Consider the following 18,485-nt stretch of genomic DNA (forward strand, 5'->3'; position numbering starts at 1 on the left):
GAAGGAGTAACAGACTGTAGCAAGGGTTAAGTCATAAAAATCTGCAAAGCATTCAATTTACCCAGGCTAAATTCAATGGAAAAATTTCAAGTTATTTCAACCCTTGGAATACTTTCTTAAGTCCCTATAATGAACAGGACTCAATCTACTGGCCTCAGCTTCCTGAGGCTGTATTTGATGACATTCAAGGTCTGTTCCAGTTTAAAAGTCCAGGACACCAAAATTTATACAGCCAGAGTAGAAAAGTCAACATCCCTGACCCTTCAAGTCTAGCCCATGATGTCCCTCTGAGTTCTCAAAGATTCTAAGCACCTGCCACCAGAGTGTCACTACCTACTTAAAATACAAGGCTGGATTCACAGCTGTTCCCCATTTTGAAGAGTTACCTTTGCATTCCCAGAGCCTAGCACAATAGTAGCTGGCCCTACTGTGTGTATGGCATAGTGAATGACTGAGCCCCAAAGCTTACCCCTTTGAAAGTTATCAAGTATGTCTAGCAAGATTGACACTCTTTGAAGCCTGTCAGGAGGAAACATTTTTCTTTTCTTTCAAATTTCAAATCAGAACTCATTTTACCTGAACATAAAACTCAGTTAAAAAAAAAAAAAAAAAGTGCTTCCCTGATTTTAAGTAGCCAGCTGAACTAAACTGACATATACCACAAGACAATAGGACATCAGATGAAGGCTGGAATGGTGTTTATAACTATTGTCCCCATCTTACACAACAGAAAACTGAAGTTCTGAGGTAATTTTTTTCTAACAGGCCCGAAGGACTATGCAAGTTATTTAAACAATCAGAACCCATTTCCTCATTTGTAAAATGAGGATGATAAAAAAATACTCATTTCGCAGGGCTGTTGTAAGGTAGTGTTCATTTTGACTCACAAGAAACCTGAGGGTCAAAGGTTTAGCAACTTGCACATAGCTAGCTGGCTGCCTTCCCCTCCCCCAGCTTCCTGACTCTGCTCTCCTAGCACAGGAAAAATGGGTCTAAGGTTTTCAGTTTTTAAACTCAAGTTTCTAAGCCCAATCTTCCCATTTGAGAAGTTATTTTGTGACATTCTGGAATCAAAATCCTCTTTTGGAAGGCTGTTTAAAATGTACTCTACAAGCAATCATTTTTGTTAAGATGTTAAAATGTACAATTACAGAGATTCTCACCTATGTCATGCAAATTTTCTTCAGGAGGAACCTTGAGGTCTACCTCCTCCTGGGATGATTTCCTCATGCCATTACCATCTCTTGTTTTCTCAATGGACCCTTGAACCAGCCGTTTGCCATTGTTATCACCCTTTACAGTCAAGCCGTGGTCATAGTTTGGAGCAGACAGAGCTACATTGTAGGCAGCTGGAAGGACTAGCGCGTGGCAAGGGCCAATTTCTGATTCTTGGCCATTAATACATTCAGTGGTAGTGTTCACGGGGGCCGTGGGCCAGGACTGCTCAGGGGAGGACGGCTCCACCGCAGTGTCTCTGGCAGGCAGCACGTCATCTGTGTTCTTAGCACCAGGACTTACTGCTGGCAAGCAGCAGATCCCGAGAGAGGGGTCCTCAGTTGTTGGCCCCGCCCTTTGCTCTGGTCCCGCCAGATTCTCAGATGAGTCCACTCCCCTCCGCAGATCCCTTCCTGCCCAACAGGTGCTATGGCCTGCGGCAGCCACCTCCTGGCTCCCCTGTCTTCTCGGAACAGAGCTCAGCCACACACTCCTCTCTGCCGCATTTATGAGGCCCAACTTGCTCTCACTCTGTCCCTTCCTCACTAGTGGCACCTCGCAGGAACCGTCCCGCCTGCACCCCTCCTCCGATGCTTGTGCAGCCCCTGGCGGGCCGCCCGCAGCAGAAGGCTCATAGACTGCCACCCTGCTGCTCCCGTCCTCGATGCCCGCGGCTCTGCCCCCTGCTGGCGGCCCAGGGTGCGGACAGCTGTTTGCGCACATCAGGCGGGGCCTCGGGGCCTCACCCTTGCTCATCCTGTGAGCCGACAGTTGCGCTTTCTCATCCACGCTACTTGCAGTCCGTGGGTTCTCATCCAGCCTGTCAAGGCCGGCCGGCGCCAGCACGCACTCAGCAGTGCTGGTGGAGATGATGGCGGCGTCACTCAAATCTTCCATCCTTGCCGTGCCAGGTGGCTCGTCGTCCTGCGGGAGAGCGCCCATCATGACTGCTTCTCGGCCTTCAGAGGTGCTTGTGGAAATCATGGTGGTGTCGCTGATCTCCTCTGCTCGGGTAACGGAGGGCTGGACTTCCTCCTGTGGGGCGGCGCTGGACACGGGGCCCTCGCAGTCTTCTCCCGAGCTGGTGGAGATGATGGCGCTCCCATCTTTCTCTTCCAGACCCACAGTGGTGGGTCGCACCTTTTCGCTTTCTGCGAGGACGCCAGAAATAGAAGCCTCGCACTCCTCTGCTATGCTGGTGGAGATGAGTGCGCATTCGTCTTTCTCCTCCTTGCTAGTTGAGGCAAGAGGGCTCTCAACCGCTGTGGCCGCACTGGGCATGGGCCCCTCGAAGTCGTCGGTGCTCACTAGGCCGGAGTCCTGAGCTCCTTCTTCCATGGTGGCCACTGGCTGCTGACTTTCTGCACATGTGATGGTTGTGGCACTGGAAATGGGCACTTCGAACTCCTCCCCTATGCTCGTGGAAATCATGGCACACTCATCTTTCTCTTCATTTCTCATAGCAGGGAGCTGGCTCTCATCTCCTGACACTGCACTGGGCATGGGGGCCTCAAATTCCTCCATGCTTAGTCTGGTGCCTTCCTTATTTTCTTCGGTTCTCAGCACACTTGAATGACCTTCTTCCACGCCTGTAACTGTGCTTAACTGAGTGCTGTAGTCATGCGTGGTACTGGTGGAAATCATCAAGCCTTTGCCTGGACTTTTACCCCCAGCTAAGCAAGTCTGGTTGGTAACACTGTCACTGGCTGTACTAGCCATAAGGCCATCGCATTCTTCATTGTCCACTGAGGTGATGATACCTTCGTCTTCTTTTCCACTGGGTGATGTGTGACCAGCTTCACATTCTGGGACTGCCCTGGATGCAAGCACCTTGTAGCTGCCCCCCACCAGGCCGGTGGAAATTGTGGTATCATCAACTTTTTCTTTTCTGGTGAGCAAACTGTCACTCTGACCTGAAGCTGCACTAGTCATGGGACCCTCAACACCTTCGGGAACTGGTGCCACTTCACCTTTCCCTGAGGCCACGCTGGTTACACTGCTTTCTACAATCCCTTTTGCACTGAAGCAGATCTCCCTATGTTTCATGCCTTTCTCTGCACCACTCATGCTGTCAACATTGCTCTCGTTGGCATTGGTGATGGTGGCTCCAGCCTCTGCTCCCACGTGCCCTGCTGCAGTACCAATCTGACTGTCACCTTCTTCGGCACTTCCACAAATTGATACCCCTTCACTCTCCTCCTCTGTCCCAGTGCAAGTGGATGCATGCCCAATTTCATTTCCCCTTCCAGTACTGGTCACTACCCCTTCACCTTCCTCATCCTCCTCTTTTGCACCGGTGCTGGTTACAATTCCTTCATCATCACAAGGCCCAGCAGCGACGGATGGTATGTTAGTGGCTTCTTTGGCTACTGTACTGTCCATTGCACTCTCTCCGTTGTCTTCTGATTCAGAACTTAGAGGAAAGCCCTCACTGCCCTCTTCTGAACCTGTGCAGCTCCCCAACCCCTCTCCATCTTCTTCTGTTATCCCTGTGCTGGTGACGGCACTTTCGCCTTCTGCCCCGTCATTCACAGAAGCATTTCCTTCCTGGGGGGCACTGGTTCCTGGTGGTGTGTCATTACTGACAAGGGCCACAGCTGCGCCTGTAACCACATGCTCTTCCTGTCGTTTGGCGCCTGTTACTGGGCACATAATAGAAGTAGCACTTCTCCTTTCTGCTCCAGTACATGTCACAGTTCCCTCAGTTTCTTTTTTGGGGCCCATTCTCGTCATATTTCTCTGGAATCCATCCACCTCTTCACTGCTTAAGGAGCCCTCCCTTATTTCTGTCCCAGCACTTGTCACCGCACCATCACTTTCAACCTCACTAATAAAGGTAACAGTTCCTTCAGCCATTTCTGAGTCTGTACGTGAAGAACCATCACATTTTTCTTCAGAGCCGGCACTGGTGACAGCGTCATCCTTCTCTTCTGTCACACCACTGTTGACATCATCTTCAACCGTAACTTCGTGAGCAGTCACGGGGCCCATTGCTCTCTCTTCAGATTCAGCCATAGCACACTCTCCACTTTCTCCCTCCTTGGTGCTTGTAAGGAAGGTTTCACTTTCAGCAAATCCTTCTGTGACAACGCTGCCGCCTTCTTCTGCTGCAGCAAAAACTGTGTATTCACTGGCTTCTGCCCCAGTGTGAAGAGGATTGTTTTTAGAGCATGCACCTGTTATGAAGCCTTCATCTGCCTCAATGCTTGTGCAGGGCACAGCCACCTCACCCTCTCCTGTTTCTGAGGAAGTGGTCGTGGCATCCCCTGCCTTTACTGTATTTAGGGGAACACCTTCATCTTTCCTTGCAGTGCTAGTGGCAAAAGAAGTCTTTTCTGCTCTGCCAGACCCGGTTGTGCCATCAGCAGTTTCTCCATTCCTTTGCTGTAAAACTGAGGAAGCAGCGTTATTTCCAGCACTGGTGTCGACCTCGCTACTTTCAGTCCTTCCTTCAAACACAACTGATTTGTTTTCCATTTCACCTGGGCCACTACTACACTTAAGTTTGACGGTCTCAGCATCTTTTTCTGTTCTCATGCCTACCACAGGGTCAACAGTGATGCCATGCTTTTTGCCATTTTCTAGTACCACTCTTGTTGTCTCCTTTGAACTGGGCTCTGTGTTGAAGTCATTTTCTTTTCTGGCCATGTCCATAAAGCTGCCTTCTTTGTGAGCATTCTCATTTTCTGTATTGACATCCATTAACTTGCTACCAACAGGCACAATTACTTTTCCTTGTTTAGTGTGCAGCACAGCAGGCTGGAAACCTTCTGGAATGTGTCTTCTGCTATCCATGCTTGCTTTTGCCAGTGTATCTACTGTGGAAACTGCCCCACTTTCTTTGCTGTCACTTGTCCTAGGGACTTCTGATTCCCTAAGAGTCAAACTTTGGTTAGGAATATCAGAGTGCTCTACAAGGGAAGTGCTTGCTGTGCCACCTTCCAAAACAGTCCTTTTGTCAATCAAAGGACTTACATCTGCATCACAAGATTCCTTCTGAGGGATCACAGTTACTGAACTTAAGGACGGTGAAGGATCTAAATTTGGGGAATGCTCATGATCAGCATTTCCTTGAGCAACATGTTCTTCAGTGAGTGTGGTTGTGTTTTTCAAATTCTTCTGTGTCCTATCATTTTCTGATGGGGCTCGTGACAATAGTCTATGACTAGTTTCAGAGTCTGTATTTGTTTCATGAGTTCCCTGTTGAATGGGTTCTTTTTCCCCAGGGTTCAGTTTGGACACAGCACTTTGGATATGCACTTTCTTGGTAAGGGTGCCTTTATGGTCAGTGTGCTTTTCAGAATTACCAGTAACTCCTGTTCCACGTCCTGATTTATAGGCTGGAGCTGGTGTTTTTGAATCTACTGTGGAAGTTCTTAATTCATCCTTTAGAACGATATTGGTTTTTTGTTTCATAACATTTTCAGAGTCACTGCCTTGCTGAGAACTATTACTGCTGCCATCTTGGGTTTTAGATACTTCAAATACATTTTCAACAGATGGCTCAGAATCAATTTCCATTGGCTCTTGTTCAGGCATTACTGTGGTATCACTGCTCTTTTTTGGTTTCTGAACAGAGGAACTATTGGGAGTGCTCAAGGAGTTTGCTGCTGGTTTTTCTTCTCCTTTGGTCATTTCTTGGGATAAGCTTCCTCTTCGGTTTTCACACAACCTTCTACTTAATTTCTTTTCCAAAACTGAACTATTCCCTCTGGCCTTTTCATGATTACTGTCAACTTCTTTACCATCCTTGTCATCTGATTTATTTTCTTCCTTCCTTTTCATTTCCTTACTACCATGCTTTAAGGTTCTGCTTTTGTGCCCATCTGATAACTTTCTCTCGGGTCTGGAGGAGCCTGAATCCTTATCAGCTTTGTATTTCTCCTTTGCTAATGGTAACTTGGTTCTGTGACTAGAATCCTTCTGTGTACCATGTGCTGAGGAAGCAGCACTGTCCAATACAACTTCGACACCAATTTCCTCAGAAGGTTTGTCTTCAACTTTAGACTTCCGCTGTCTATCTGTGTCAATTTCTTCTGTGTTCTTCTCCTTATCTGGTTTTGGAGTGGCCACCTGTTTTGTGACACTTTCTTGTAATTCCGTTTCAACTACTTTTAACTGTTTGCCTTGACTTTTTGGTTTAGACTTTAGCATAAGTTTCTCTTCTAGTAAGCTCTTTGTTCTTCGCTTCTCCTTGTGAACCACCTCTTCTGGTTTTGAATTACTATCTAAATTAGTTGAGTCTGTATCACACTTATCCTCTGAATAACTTTCACTTCTTCTCTGTAATGCAATTCCATGTTGCTTAGAACTCAGAGAATCTTTCTGAATTTTAGAATCACTTGATCTTCTTGATTTGTGCTCTGCCTTAGTCTTTTCGGCTGATAGGTGCCTCTCTTTTTTGTTGTTTTCTTTACGAACATTCTCATCTGTTTTTATAATATATTCAGAAACTGGCTTTCCATCTTTGCCCAAAATTGATAACTTCCTTTCATTCTTATGTTTACTTTTTCGTTCCGTTTTTTCATCTGAAGAAAGTTTCGTTTGTTGATTTTGCTTTTGGATATTTTCATCCATTTTTAAACCTTTCTCTGAAGAATGAAGCTCAGTCTCATCACCTGTTTTATGCATACAGTCACCTTTATATTTATGTTTTGTTGATAATTTGTCTTCTGACAGAGTCTTGTCTTTTTCAGGCTTTTCCTTGGAAGATTTTGTCTCTTTCTTAGGTAGGCTTTTCACATGTACTGTTTCAGAATCGTCTTTTTTTAGATGCTTTTCATTTTTAAGTGTGCTTTTCTGTTTCTGGGGCTCTTCTGTGCCAATTTCCGACCGTTCTGCTTGCCTTTTCCCATCTCTTGTATCAGGCTCTTCTTGTGCCCCTTCCACCACAACAGGGGTAGATGTGCGTCTTTTATGTTCTCTTTCTATTTTGGATTCATTTTTGTTTTCATCAGCTGAATGCAAAGATTCTGAAAGTCTCCGGGCAGGTTTACTTGGTTCACTTTTTGCATGAACATGCTTCAGATCCTTTGAAGAAGATACCTTTTCCTTTTCACAATGCTGTAAGAAAATAAAAGTTAAAATATGAGCAATACTAAAATCGACCTTTATATTTAAACTTAACATTTGGGTACACTGGATATGCTGAATGTTGTCATGTATGACATGTCACTTAATCTCAGCCAGCAGCCTGTGGTAGGTATGGGTGACCTCATTTTATGCACCAGGAAACTGAAGGTCAGAGTGGCTCCATAACTTGATACCCAGGCAACAAGTTGAGAGGATTTCATTCTCAGTTGGGGACTCTTCCCACTATATCACAGACATCTGTGCACAATTAATTATTTCTCCTAAGATGGGTCCATGCATTTGGGAGGCCTTTAACTTTAAATTACTAAAGCTCACTAATACCCAGTAGCCATTAATAAATATAAGCTGCACAAATGACAGTCTGATATTTTTAGTCCCAAAGCATATCTGACAATGAAAATAATTAAAAATATTATACTGAAATAAATAAAAGTTTCCTAACATTTTAATTTAGGAGCCTGAATTATTTATGGAAACCTCATGAATCCAGGCTACTTGTAGGGCATTTTACTTAGGAAGTTTCAAATGCACATGATAACTCACTGTAACACTAACCATATCACATATAAAGCATGTGTATGGTTTTTTCTTTTTTAAATATTTTATTTATTTATTTGACAGACAGAGACCACAAGTAGGCAGAGAGCCCGATGCAGGGCTTGATCCCAGAATCCTGGGATCATGACCTGAGCCAAAGGCAGAGGCTTTAACCCACTGAGCCACCCAGGTGCCCCAAGCATGTGTATGTTTATATAACCAAAGGAAGACACTGATGGACGAGCACATCTGACCTTCCTTCCAGCCCCAAGGCATGGCACTGAGGAGATTATTAGTATTAATGAATGAAATATACTTTAGTACAGTCTCACTATTACCTGTAATTATTCTTATTCAAATAATGGGGTGAAGTTCTCAGAAAGATTTCTGTGTTTCTGGGTCAGTTTATCAATGTACTGTCTTAGCATTTAACACAAAGATTAATGAAATTCTACTAACTCAGGGAGTAGGGCATAGTGAAATCTTTAAAAAAACACTTTAAAATTCATCAAAGAAAGAACAGGGATTTTATCAACCTAATTTTATAGTAGTTCCAACCAATTAACATGAATAAAATTTTATGAGATACTTTTTCAAAGAAATTTATCACAAAATTAAGCTAAATATTTAAAAATACGCCGTTAATACATCAGGATATACTCATAAATATATCTGTAATTTCTAAATAAAGAAATGAAGATTATTTATTGGCTACGAACAAATAATCTTTATTAGTTTTCCCTAACATAGTTAGGGTTTAGGGGCACCTGGCTGGCTCAGTTGGCAGAGCATATGACTCTTGATTTCAGGGTCATGAGTCTGAGCCCCATGTTAGGTGTGGAGCTTGCTCAAAAAAAAAAAAAAAGAAAAAGAAAAAGAAAAAAGTTTGGCTTCAGAATTATAAATATGGCAGGGCAAATAAGAATTTAAATCCAGTGAAAGTAAAAGTTTATCCCAAGAAAATAATCCAAACATTCATTGAACATAATTTTTACTATTTCAATTGATCAGATCTTGTAAGTAATCTAAGTGTTCAACTCTAAGGAAATGCTTAAATCATGGTATGTCTATTCAATCAAACACTAGGCAATCGTTAAATATAAGTTAGAAGCCTACAAAGAAACATGAGATGAGTAAGAAGGAATGTTAAAATCATTTTGCAAGATTATATCCACTCTACAAAATTACATACATTTATGGATGAAGAGTGTGTGAGAATGAAATGGATGGTCCGCTACGGTGGAGGGATTTTAGAGCCCTCCCTTTTCTTTCTTTCTTTTTTTTTTTTTTAAAGATTTTATTTATTTATTTGAGAAAGAGAGAGTGAGCAAGAGAGAGGGAGCATGAGTAGAGGGAGGGGTAGAGGGAGAATACTCCCCACTTAGCAGGGATCCCAATGTGGGGCTGATATTGGAACTCAGATCATGACCTGGGTGGAAGGTAGACGTTTAACCTATGAAGCCACCCAGGCGCCACCCCCCCCACCCTTTTTCTTATTATCATTACTGGCAATTTTGTTATTGTCAGTATAAGAAATAGTGGTGGGGGGTTAGGGGGTGAGGGAAAGGAAAGTAGGAAAAAGTAGCTGTTAACTAAATAAAAGATTACATGAATCAACTAGTTAAAATGAGGAATTTAGGCCATAATAGAATGGGAGTTCAAGAATGCTAAAGATGAGGGATTTTTTATTTAACTTGGAAAAGAGCAAATTGAATTTCTAAGTTTTACTCCAAAGGACTGAATGGCCTATATCTAACAAAAGAGAATTTAAAATAGGCTTTATTAATTAAGACACACCTCACTTGTCTTGAGAGTTTCTTTTGAATCTTCTTCAGACTGTGGTTTCTTTTTAGAATTCTCTTCAACATTCCTAAGTGAGAGGGAAGAGTCATACATTAACTTGATTTGAATCAAATATAAGTTTTTCTCAGAAGGTTTAAAAAAAAAAAAAAGCTTCATTTTTCTTTATTATAAACACTTGATCCATAAAGGAAGCCTCCTTGCATTTCAGTTTAATTCCTATCTCAGTCAACAGAAGCAAATATAATCCCCACTGTGAGTAACTTACTCTTGGCACTAAAGTTAAGTATACTTGAAAAAAAATTCCTAAATTTGTTGCTTGAAAATGAATACCTGATTGGCTATAATTAGATTTCAAACGTCTTACTGTCTTTTGAGTAAATATGGTAGTCGTATTTATTCAGATCAATAGTAATGAGGTACAGTAAGAAAACTGAGAGCAGACTCCTCTGAGTTCTGCAGATTATTGATTCTGCTACCTTGAAGTCTGTGATAAATGTCCATAATTGCAACCTGGTCATAGCTTATGGCTCCAAGGACTTCAGAGTCACATTGAGAGTCTCTTCAGCTTTCTAATTCTTACAGAATTAACTATGATAACACAAAGATAAGTAAGAATTTGGTTCAGCCCTCTGGATTATGGGGAGATGCATGAATACTAGCAAGCCTGGAAAATGCATGCAGTCACTGTAAATAAGAGGTTATTGAATGTCCACAGTGGAGATATTTCCTGAGATTCTAGAGGGGCTATGAACTCTGAAATTCTAGAAACAACTGTTTATGCATGTGCGTTTTTCTGGGGACCACCCTCCAAAAATGATTTAGAAACACTATTTTGAAATATAGATATTAACACAATGAATTATGCGACAAGAAGTGAAACACTATGGTTTTCATAAACATGTGATAAAGACACACACATTCAAGGTATGGCTCTTTATTAACCCTATCAATGCCTCTCTTCTGAAAGCATGCTGGGGGAATGTTACCATAGGAATGCTGCCAGATAAAATATGTACCTCGAATCTTTCTTTCTTTTTTTGCTTAAGGCTACTTTTTTCTCTAAAACTTTCCGTTCTTTAAGGACTTCTTTAATTCTGGGGGTTTTAGGTTCCACACTCTTTGCTGATGATTCTTCTAAATCCACACTATTTTTGCCTAGGAAAGAAATAATCAATAAACTACATTTCAGAACAGAGTTTATAAACAACATTAGTATTTCTTTTTCATTAAGATTTTCTAATTACTGTAAAAATGCTAGATAGCTTTAATATCCTTAAGTTGTGCTGGGATAAAAAAAATATTTTAGATGGAGGAGCCATACTTTTTTAATTGCAAGTGTATATATGTTTTTGTATATTATATAGGATCACTGCCCAGAGTAAGTTCAGTTTGGGTCAATGAAATACTCCAGATAAATGTCTGAAACTTTAGATAACATAAAGCATTGATTAATTCTACTCATATCACCATCAAGGCTTGATTACTCATGGATTAACAACTGATTTTCCAGAGATAATTCATTCCACAATCACAGAAAATAAATTGCTAAAATGTGGGTTGTATAAGCTGGCACCTGACAGAATGTTTAGACACAGAAATAGAATTTAAAAAGTTATTCAACACATCAGATTAAAAAGGAATCTCCCATACCTGAAAATAGATTAATTTTTTAACACAGTTTTTTGAGATGTAATTTAGATAATTCTATTTTATAATCATCTCAGAAGTAAGATGGATATCTAAAATTAATGAAGTATATAAGACATTTAAAATATTAAAGTTAACACTTCCTATACCTTGATTCTTAGCTTTTGAAGACTTTGTCTTTTCAGCTTTCTGCTTTCGTTTTTCTTCAAGTTTCTCTCTATTAATTTGCCTTCTTAAAAGTCTCTCTTCTTTTTCTTTAGCCTAAAACCACAAAATAGTCACAATTATACTGACCATGAGGAAAAAGCAAAAACACTGAAAAAAAGTATGTTTACCCTTCAAATGTTCTTACAAATAAGGGGCTTTGCAATGCTGCATATTCATTATACCATTTGGAAGCTACCAGAAGAATAAGGGACAGATGTGAAAATTTTTAATTACTCTTTCAGATTGCCATTAGTTTAAAGAATGGGAAAGGTATCATTCTGGGAAATGGTGATTTAATAAACCAGTTAGTTTAACTAAAAGGAGGGCTGTGAGCGGCCACTGGGTGGCTCAGTCAGTTAAGCATCCAACTCCAGATTTTAGCTCAGGTCATAATCTCAGGATTATGAGACTGAGCCCCATGTAAGGCTCTGCGCTGGGGCACGGAGCCTACTTAAGATTCTCTCTCTGTGTCTCCCTCTACCCCCTGCCCCACTGCTCACTCTCTCTCTCAAAAAAAAAAAAAAAAAAAAAAAAAAAAAAAAAAAAAGCTAGAAATTATGTATGAACATCAAGTATACATAAGCAAATATATCGTAATTTTTAAAATTATTCTAAAGGAGAAAGTTGTACAGATTTAAGAGACAGGCTAGTCCTACAACAAATACAACTGGCTGGTTATGTTCTTGGAAACCCAGGTTTTAAATGTGGGACTTTCTGCCTTTCTATTTAAAAAAGCCAAGAATCCAGTTATTGTGGGTTACTCACACCACCCCATACCCATTCAGAACTCAAAGTCTCAAAGTGCCAAAAATCCTAGGTATTGGTATAAATCCTGATGAAGCCAGTTTCTCAAGAGATAAGCCATTATTAGCATTCTCACTTCTTTCAAATAATTTTTCTATGCAATATTTCCTTATTCTAAAATGTGTAATTCCGTATTTTAATGTTTCTAAAACTGTTAAGTCATCTTAAAACAGATGTACACATATGATGAAGTGGCAATCTTTTTCTTTAAGAAGCTGTTAATAGGGCGCCTGGGTGGCTCAGTGGGTTAAAGCCTCTGCCTTCGGCTCAGGTCATGGTCCCAGGGTCCTGGGATCGAGGCCCACATTGGGCTCTCTGCTCAGCGGGGAATCTGCTTCCTCCTCTCTCTCTGCCTGCCTCTCTACCTACTTGTGATATCTCTCTCTCTGTCAAATAAATAAATTAAATCTTAAAAAAATAAAAAAAAAGAAGCTGTTAGTAATCCAAGCACCCATCTTTAACTAGAAAATATGCAGACTGTACCCCCTCTTCATATTAGACTGATGGCTGCACATCCTCTTTGTATGGCTCGATCCACGCTGGATTCAAACATGTCCATACTGTGAAGCATTGTTACCAAGTTCTCACTACTGATCAAGACACAAAGACCCATATTCCATGTTTATGTCTGTACTGCCTAATTAAATGTCAAGTTCCTGAAGGCAGAACCGACATGTCAGTTTGGTGTGCTGTCCAGTACTCTGCATACAGACCAGTCAAATAGGTTAAAATAGCAACAGATCTAGTCTGAACTTACAATCGACTGGCGCCGTTGTTCTACAGTAAGCTCATCATCGGAATCACTGTAATATTTTGAGTAAAGATAAGGTTTGTGAACATAAGCGTGCCGTACACTTTTTGCTTTTCCTTCACTGGGATCACTGGTTTGAGTTTTTGTTTTGTTCTGCTTGTTCTTCTCCTCATCTGGAAGAAAGCCAACAGAAAAAGGAGTGCTTCTGTGAATGACCAATAAAATTAACATTATGCTTGATCCACATCAAGTGGCAAAACAGTACCAATGTAGTTCAAGTACATCTGAGGTCCAACAGGAAATATCAGTATGCAAAAAATCAGAAATAAACATTTTAATGGCTATAATCCAAATCTTAATTTATTTCTTACAATTAACTTCTCACACATAAAGAAAGCAAAGAAAAATCAGATCTTATCGCTATTTATTGTTCCTTGACAAATAGTTAATTCTCATTTGTAGGTCAGTGGACCTGGTATGAATATTTTACGACCGTAAAACTGAATAAATTTACTTGAAGCCACATTTTAACGTGGGCTTGAAATTCTTTTCTTTAATTTGAGATTTTAATGATACAAGAGTCCCTACACAAGAGGCCCTACACAAAGTATACACTAAAACTCCTCTACCTTGGGGCACCTGGGTAGCTCAGTTGGTTAAGTACCTGACTTTAGCTCAGGTCATGATCTCAGGGTCCTGTGATTAAGCCCGGAGTTGGGCTCCCTGCTCAGTGTGGAATCTGCTTCTCCCTCTCCCTTTGTTCTTCGCCCTGTTTATGCTCTTTCTCTCAAATCAATAAAATTAAAATAAATAATAATAAAACACCTCTACCCTAGGATGGTGGGTATGTTGCCCCATCACACAGTCAAGTAGAACACTTGTAAACAAGTTTTTCATTTCCTACCACTTAGTACTTTAAAAATAATCACCTTCTTACTTTCTGGATCTCATACATAGAAAACCAGGAGTCCTGTCTAGGAAAAAACTTGAAGAGCCCCACAAAAGCACCCAGAATGAGAATTTTAGTCAGCTTCAGAAAGTGGGGTGCTCACAGGATGAGTAGCATTCATCATCCTACATAAAGCCTACAGAACTGACCTCATGAAGAGGTATGAAAAGTGGCTGAATACTGATGTTGCTTTTTAAGCTGGTCATCCTGGGGCTACTAAGAATGCAAAATGGGAGAGACTGAAAAATACATTTGTGGAATTAAAAGCATCTACTTTTTCTCCTCTAGGATTTTCTCTTTACAGACATTAGAACTTCCTCCTCGGTATCTTCTTCAAAAGAGGAAAGGTCACTGGTATGGACGGAGCCAACAGCAAATTTACAAGATGCTACTTACAAATAGTTGCAAATATTTGATTTTTTAAAAAGGTCATAAAGCAGAAGTTAATCGTGTGATACAGAGCCACACAAAATGCTGGTTAGAAGCCCTGACTCAGGTTTGAAACTGGCCCTGGAGCTCAACAGCTGCGTGACCCTGGACAGGAACCCTTCTCTTGGAACTTTGTTTCCTCACTTGGACCTACTCCCCAGGGCTGTTGTGAGGATTACAGAAGCTCATACACACAGGAATGTGAGAACTTAACACAATGACTAGAATACAGTAAGTGCTTAATAAGGGTTAGCTGAAAAACAAACTGTAAAGAGAAGTATGGTTTTGTTTTGGGACAAGGCATGACTGTGGTCTAGCTTCTGGGAGGTGATCTCTGAGTCTCTGGAATGTCATGTCTGACAGGTGTTTGTTTGCTTGGGGCTCCTGGGTCAAATTAAATCATATCACAGTATGATCTGGGTTGGAAGATTTGGGCCATGAAGTATCAGCCTGACTTTCAGAGAGGCTGGGGACTGAGATCAGACACTATGTCTACATGATGGAGCCCCAACAAAAACTTTGGGCATCAAGGCTTATGTGAGTTTCCCTAGTTGGCGATTAGCCATACATATTGTCTGACATCAATGGCAGGAAAGTAATGCTCTCCATAACTCTACACGAAAAGGCCTACTGGAAGCTCAGTGTTTGGAACTTTCTTGGACTCTGACCTATATGCCTGTTCCTTGGCTGATTTTAATGTGTGTCCCTCAGCTGTAACAAACCATAACCATAAATTTTAAAGCTTTCAGTGAGTCCTTCTAGAGAATTATCAAACCTAACAGTGGGTTTGGGGATCCCAAATTTGCAACTGGTGTCAGAAGTAAGGGCAATCTTATAGACTGTTCCCTCAACATCACCTGTACAAACCCAGACACATACACTTACACATACAGCATCTTCATGTACACTGTCTCATCTACACCGTCTAATAAACCTGAGGAATGGAGTTAAAAGATGGAGTACCAAGGCTTACTGAGTAACTTACCAAGCTTGCTCAGACAGACAACCTCGGAGCTGGGACTCAGAAACAAATCTTTCAACTACAAAGTCCCATGCTCTTGCCACTATACCACACTGTCTTTCACGAAACAGCCATCTGAATATACAAATAATGTTCCACGGAAAGCTTCACAGAGGCATTATTAAGTAAAATGCTTTACCATCTGATGTAATCTCTCCTTCTTCCATGCTATCAGACATTAGAACTTCCTCCTCGGTATCTTCTTCAAAAGAGGAAAGGTCACTGGTATGGACGGAGCTAACTGTAATGTCTGTAAGTCCATCCACATCAGAATCTATCAAAGAGCAATCTTCAAAAAGGAAACAAAACACGAAGATAAAGCACGTTGTTACAAAAACATATTCAGCACCCGATTCCTAAATTACATCTATAATTCCTGCATTAAATACATGTCAAAGATCTTCAACTTTAGAAACAAAAATCTCTCAAAAAATAGAAAAAAAAAAAAATAGAAATCTCTCATCATTTGTAACCAGTATCAAGGTAGAGCTGTTTTGAGAAAATACAAAGACAAACTAGTATTCTGTAAAAATAACTACTAATTTATGATGTAAATGACATATACCAAAGCAAATATTAAGAAAGTGAATTATTTACTAATATTTTGAAGATTAGGATATATAACTATAAATTAAGTTGCTTGGAATAATGTATGTGCATAAATTATAAGTTAAATTATAAGGTTTAGACTTTTTCTCATTTACTTTGTGAGTTGGTACATTGGCATGGAAAATATACAAATGTTTATTCTTCATTTTTTAGCAAAGGGGATATGACTTTTTAGGCTTTTGAAACAGCTGAAATAGTTACTAAAATCTGAAGGCAAATTTGACACCTCGTCCCCAATGGACACTTTCTGATGTGTAAACAGTTGTAGATTTTTGCAAGTTTTTATATACCTTCTTTTGTCCCTTCAATGGTTTTAGGTTTATTACTGTTCTTTTCTGAAGGGAGTTTTGAACATTCTATTTCTTTTTCCTTTGTTTGTTTTTCCTCTTTTACTTTTTGTAGGTCCTCGTTCCTTTTGGAGTGATCAAATTTCTTTTCAGTCTTTTCCTTCTTTTCTTTTTTTCTTTCTCCTTTGTCATTGCTCTCTGGCTTCTTTTCACCTTTGTCTGTAGATTTGTTCTTTTGGTCACTGCTTTCCTGTTGAACATCCTTATTCAGCAGAACTGAATTATTGCTCTCTTTTGTGTGATTTTTAATTTCTTCAATTGGACAAGGGAGATCAGTAAATTCTTCAGGCTTGGGAGCTGTCTCCTGTCCTTCCCCTGCAGAATCGGGTGTAGGTTTTTCTTTATCAGCTATGTCCTCTGAAGTTTTTTCCTTTTCAGTACTAGTGTCAATGCTTGGCTGAGAAGGGAGTTTTTTGGATACTCTCTCACTGGTCTTGGCATTTGACGTTTCTGTCGAAGCCCTGGCCGCACTGGCTTCTTGGTTAAGAGAAGTTATGGTTTCCAAGATTGACATGGCATCATTGGCTACATTAGCGCTGGGTCCAGGAACTGGGACACCTTTGAGGGAAAGACAAGTGTTAAAAAAAAAAGTGACGCAGAGGCGCCTGGGTGGCTCAGTTGGTTGAGTGCCCAACTCTTGATTTTGGCTCAGGTCCCAATCTCAGGATCGTGGGATTGAACCCTGTATGGGGCTCTGCACTCAGCAGGGAGTCTGCTTGAGAATTCTCTCCCTGTCCCTCTGCCCCTCTCTGTGCTCATGCACCTGCACTCTCTCTCTAAAATAAATAAATCCTTTAAAAAAAGAGAAAGAAAACATTTATGCAGAAGATAAGCCCCTCTGCTGAATTAACACTACAAGCCACTGCCATCTTTATAAGACACATATGCTATACACACCATTCATATTTCTTTAGACTTTTGGATACCATTGTTAGTACCTAGCACATTCTAAATTCTCTACTGAATCACGGGAAAGCCACCATACTGAGAATAGTCTTAATTCCCTTTAGCTATTTCAATTATTCCCTCTACTGAAACACACATAAACACACACACACACATACATACATATGCATACACTCTCACTACATTAGTAAAATGTCTATTATTTTGTGATAATCTAAAAAAGAAACGTTCTGTCAGTTAAGGAATATAGGTGATATTTAAAATAAATATAATTTCACTAGCATTGCCACAGAGATAGATGTTTTAAGGAACTACATATCCCTAACTTTATACTCGGTTCAAGAAGCAAAGCAATGGAACTGACCAAGAGGAAAAGCAAGGCACCTTGTGTAATGATGGAAGAGTCTGGTTTCTCATCATCGGGGGCTGTGCTGCCACTTGCTTCCTCTTTGTGATTTAGTGTGGCCAAAAACTCATGCACAGCTTTCTCTACTTGAGGTCTGAATGTGTGGTTGATCTTTGGATCCACAACCTGAGAAATAATTCGGTCAATACCAGACTCCAACATTCCTGATCTGAAACACAAGAAAATTTTTACAGAAAAGTAAAAAACAATTTCAAATTATTTGCATTAATTACTTTTAAGTAAACTGTATCTATTACATGTATGTGCAACCTTAAATTGCCCTGATCCACTCATCTTAATATATGGAAAGAACAGGCGGTGGGAAATACACCACACTACAAGAAAGTTGGTATGCTTTTTATCATTGGTATCACTAGTGGAAATACTAAAGCAGACAAAACAAAAACCAAATCCTTAAAAACTAGACACAATAGGGGCACCTGGGTGGCTCAGTCTTTAAGCATCTGCATTTGGCTCAGGTCATAATCCCAGGGTCCTGGGGTTGAGCCCTGCTTGGCGGGAGGCCTGCTTCTCCCTCTCCCACTCTCTTGCTTGCGTTCCCTCTCTTGCTGTCTGTCAAATAAATTAAAAAAATCTTAAACAAAAGAGAAAGCTAGACATAATAGACTATCTAGAGTCCACACTTAACAGGTGATGCCTATCTTACTCCAACCCTGGCAGGGCATATGAGAATAAATGTTCACTAAAGCTGAATTCTGGGTATAAAATAAACCTATGTACTCCACAACTTTTTTTTTAAC

At 40.6% G+C, this 18,485-nt stretch overlaps 1 protein-coding gene across 4 annotated transcripts in view; it reads right to left on the reverse strand.

Annotated features, from left to right (window-relative positions):
- BOD1L1 (biorientation of chromosomes in cell division 1 like 1) overlaps window positions 1–18,485 on the reverse strand; it is a 54,464-nt gene that overhangs the window by 25,297 nt on the left and 10,682 nt on the right. For all 4 annotated transcript variants that reach the window (XM_045075669.1, XM_013050509.2, XM_045075667.1 and 1 more), the window contains exons 3-10: window positions 17,703–17,893; window positions 16,356–16,970; window positions 15,596–15,745; window positions 13,064–13,230; window positions 11,445–11,556; window positions 10,665–10,803; window positions 9,643–9,715; window positions 1,164–7,278 (exon numbers count right to left, since the gene is read on the reverse strand). In XM_045075669.1, the coding sequence (XP_044931604.1) occupies window positions 1,164–7,278; window positions 9,643–9,715; window positions 10,665–10,803; window positions 11,445–11,556; window positions 13,064–13,230; window positions 15,596–15,745; window positions 16,356–16,970; window positions 17,703–17,893 (7,562 nt within the window). The remainder of the gene's footprint in view (window positions 1–1,163; window positions 7,279–9,642; window positions 9,716–10,664; window positions 10,804–11,444; window positions 11,557–13,063; window positions 13,231–15,595; window positions 15,746–16,355; window positions 16,971–17,702; window positions 17,894–18,485) is intronic.

Source organism: Mustela putorius, unplaced genomic scaffold (assembly GCF_011764305.1).
Source record: "Mustela putorius furo isolate JIRA1106 unplaced genomic scaffold, ASM1176430v1.1 tig00000083_pilon_pilon_pilon, whole genome shotgun sequence".
Taxonomy (NCBI): Eukaryota; Metazoa; Chordata; class Mammalia; order Carnivora; family Mustelidae; genus Mustela; species Mustela putorius.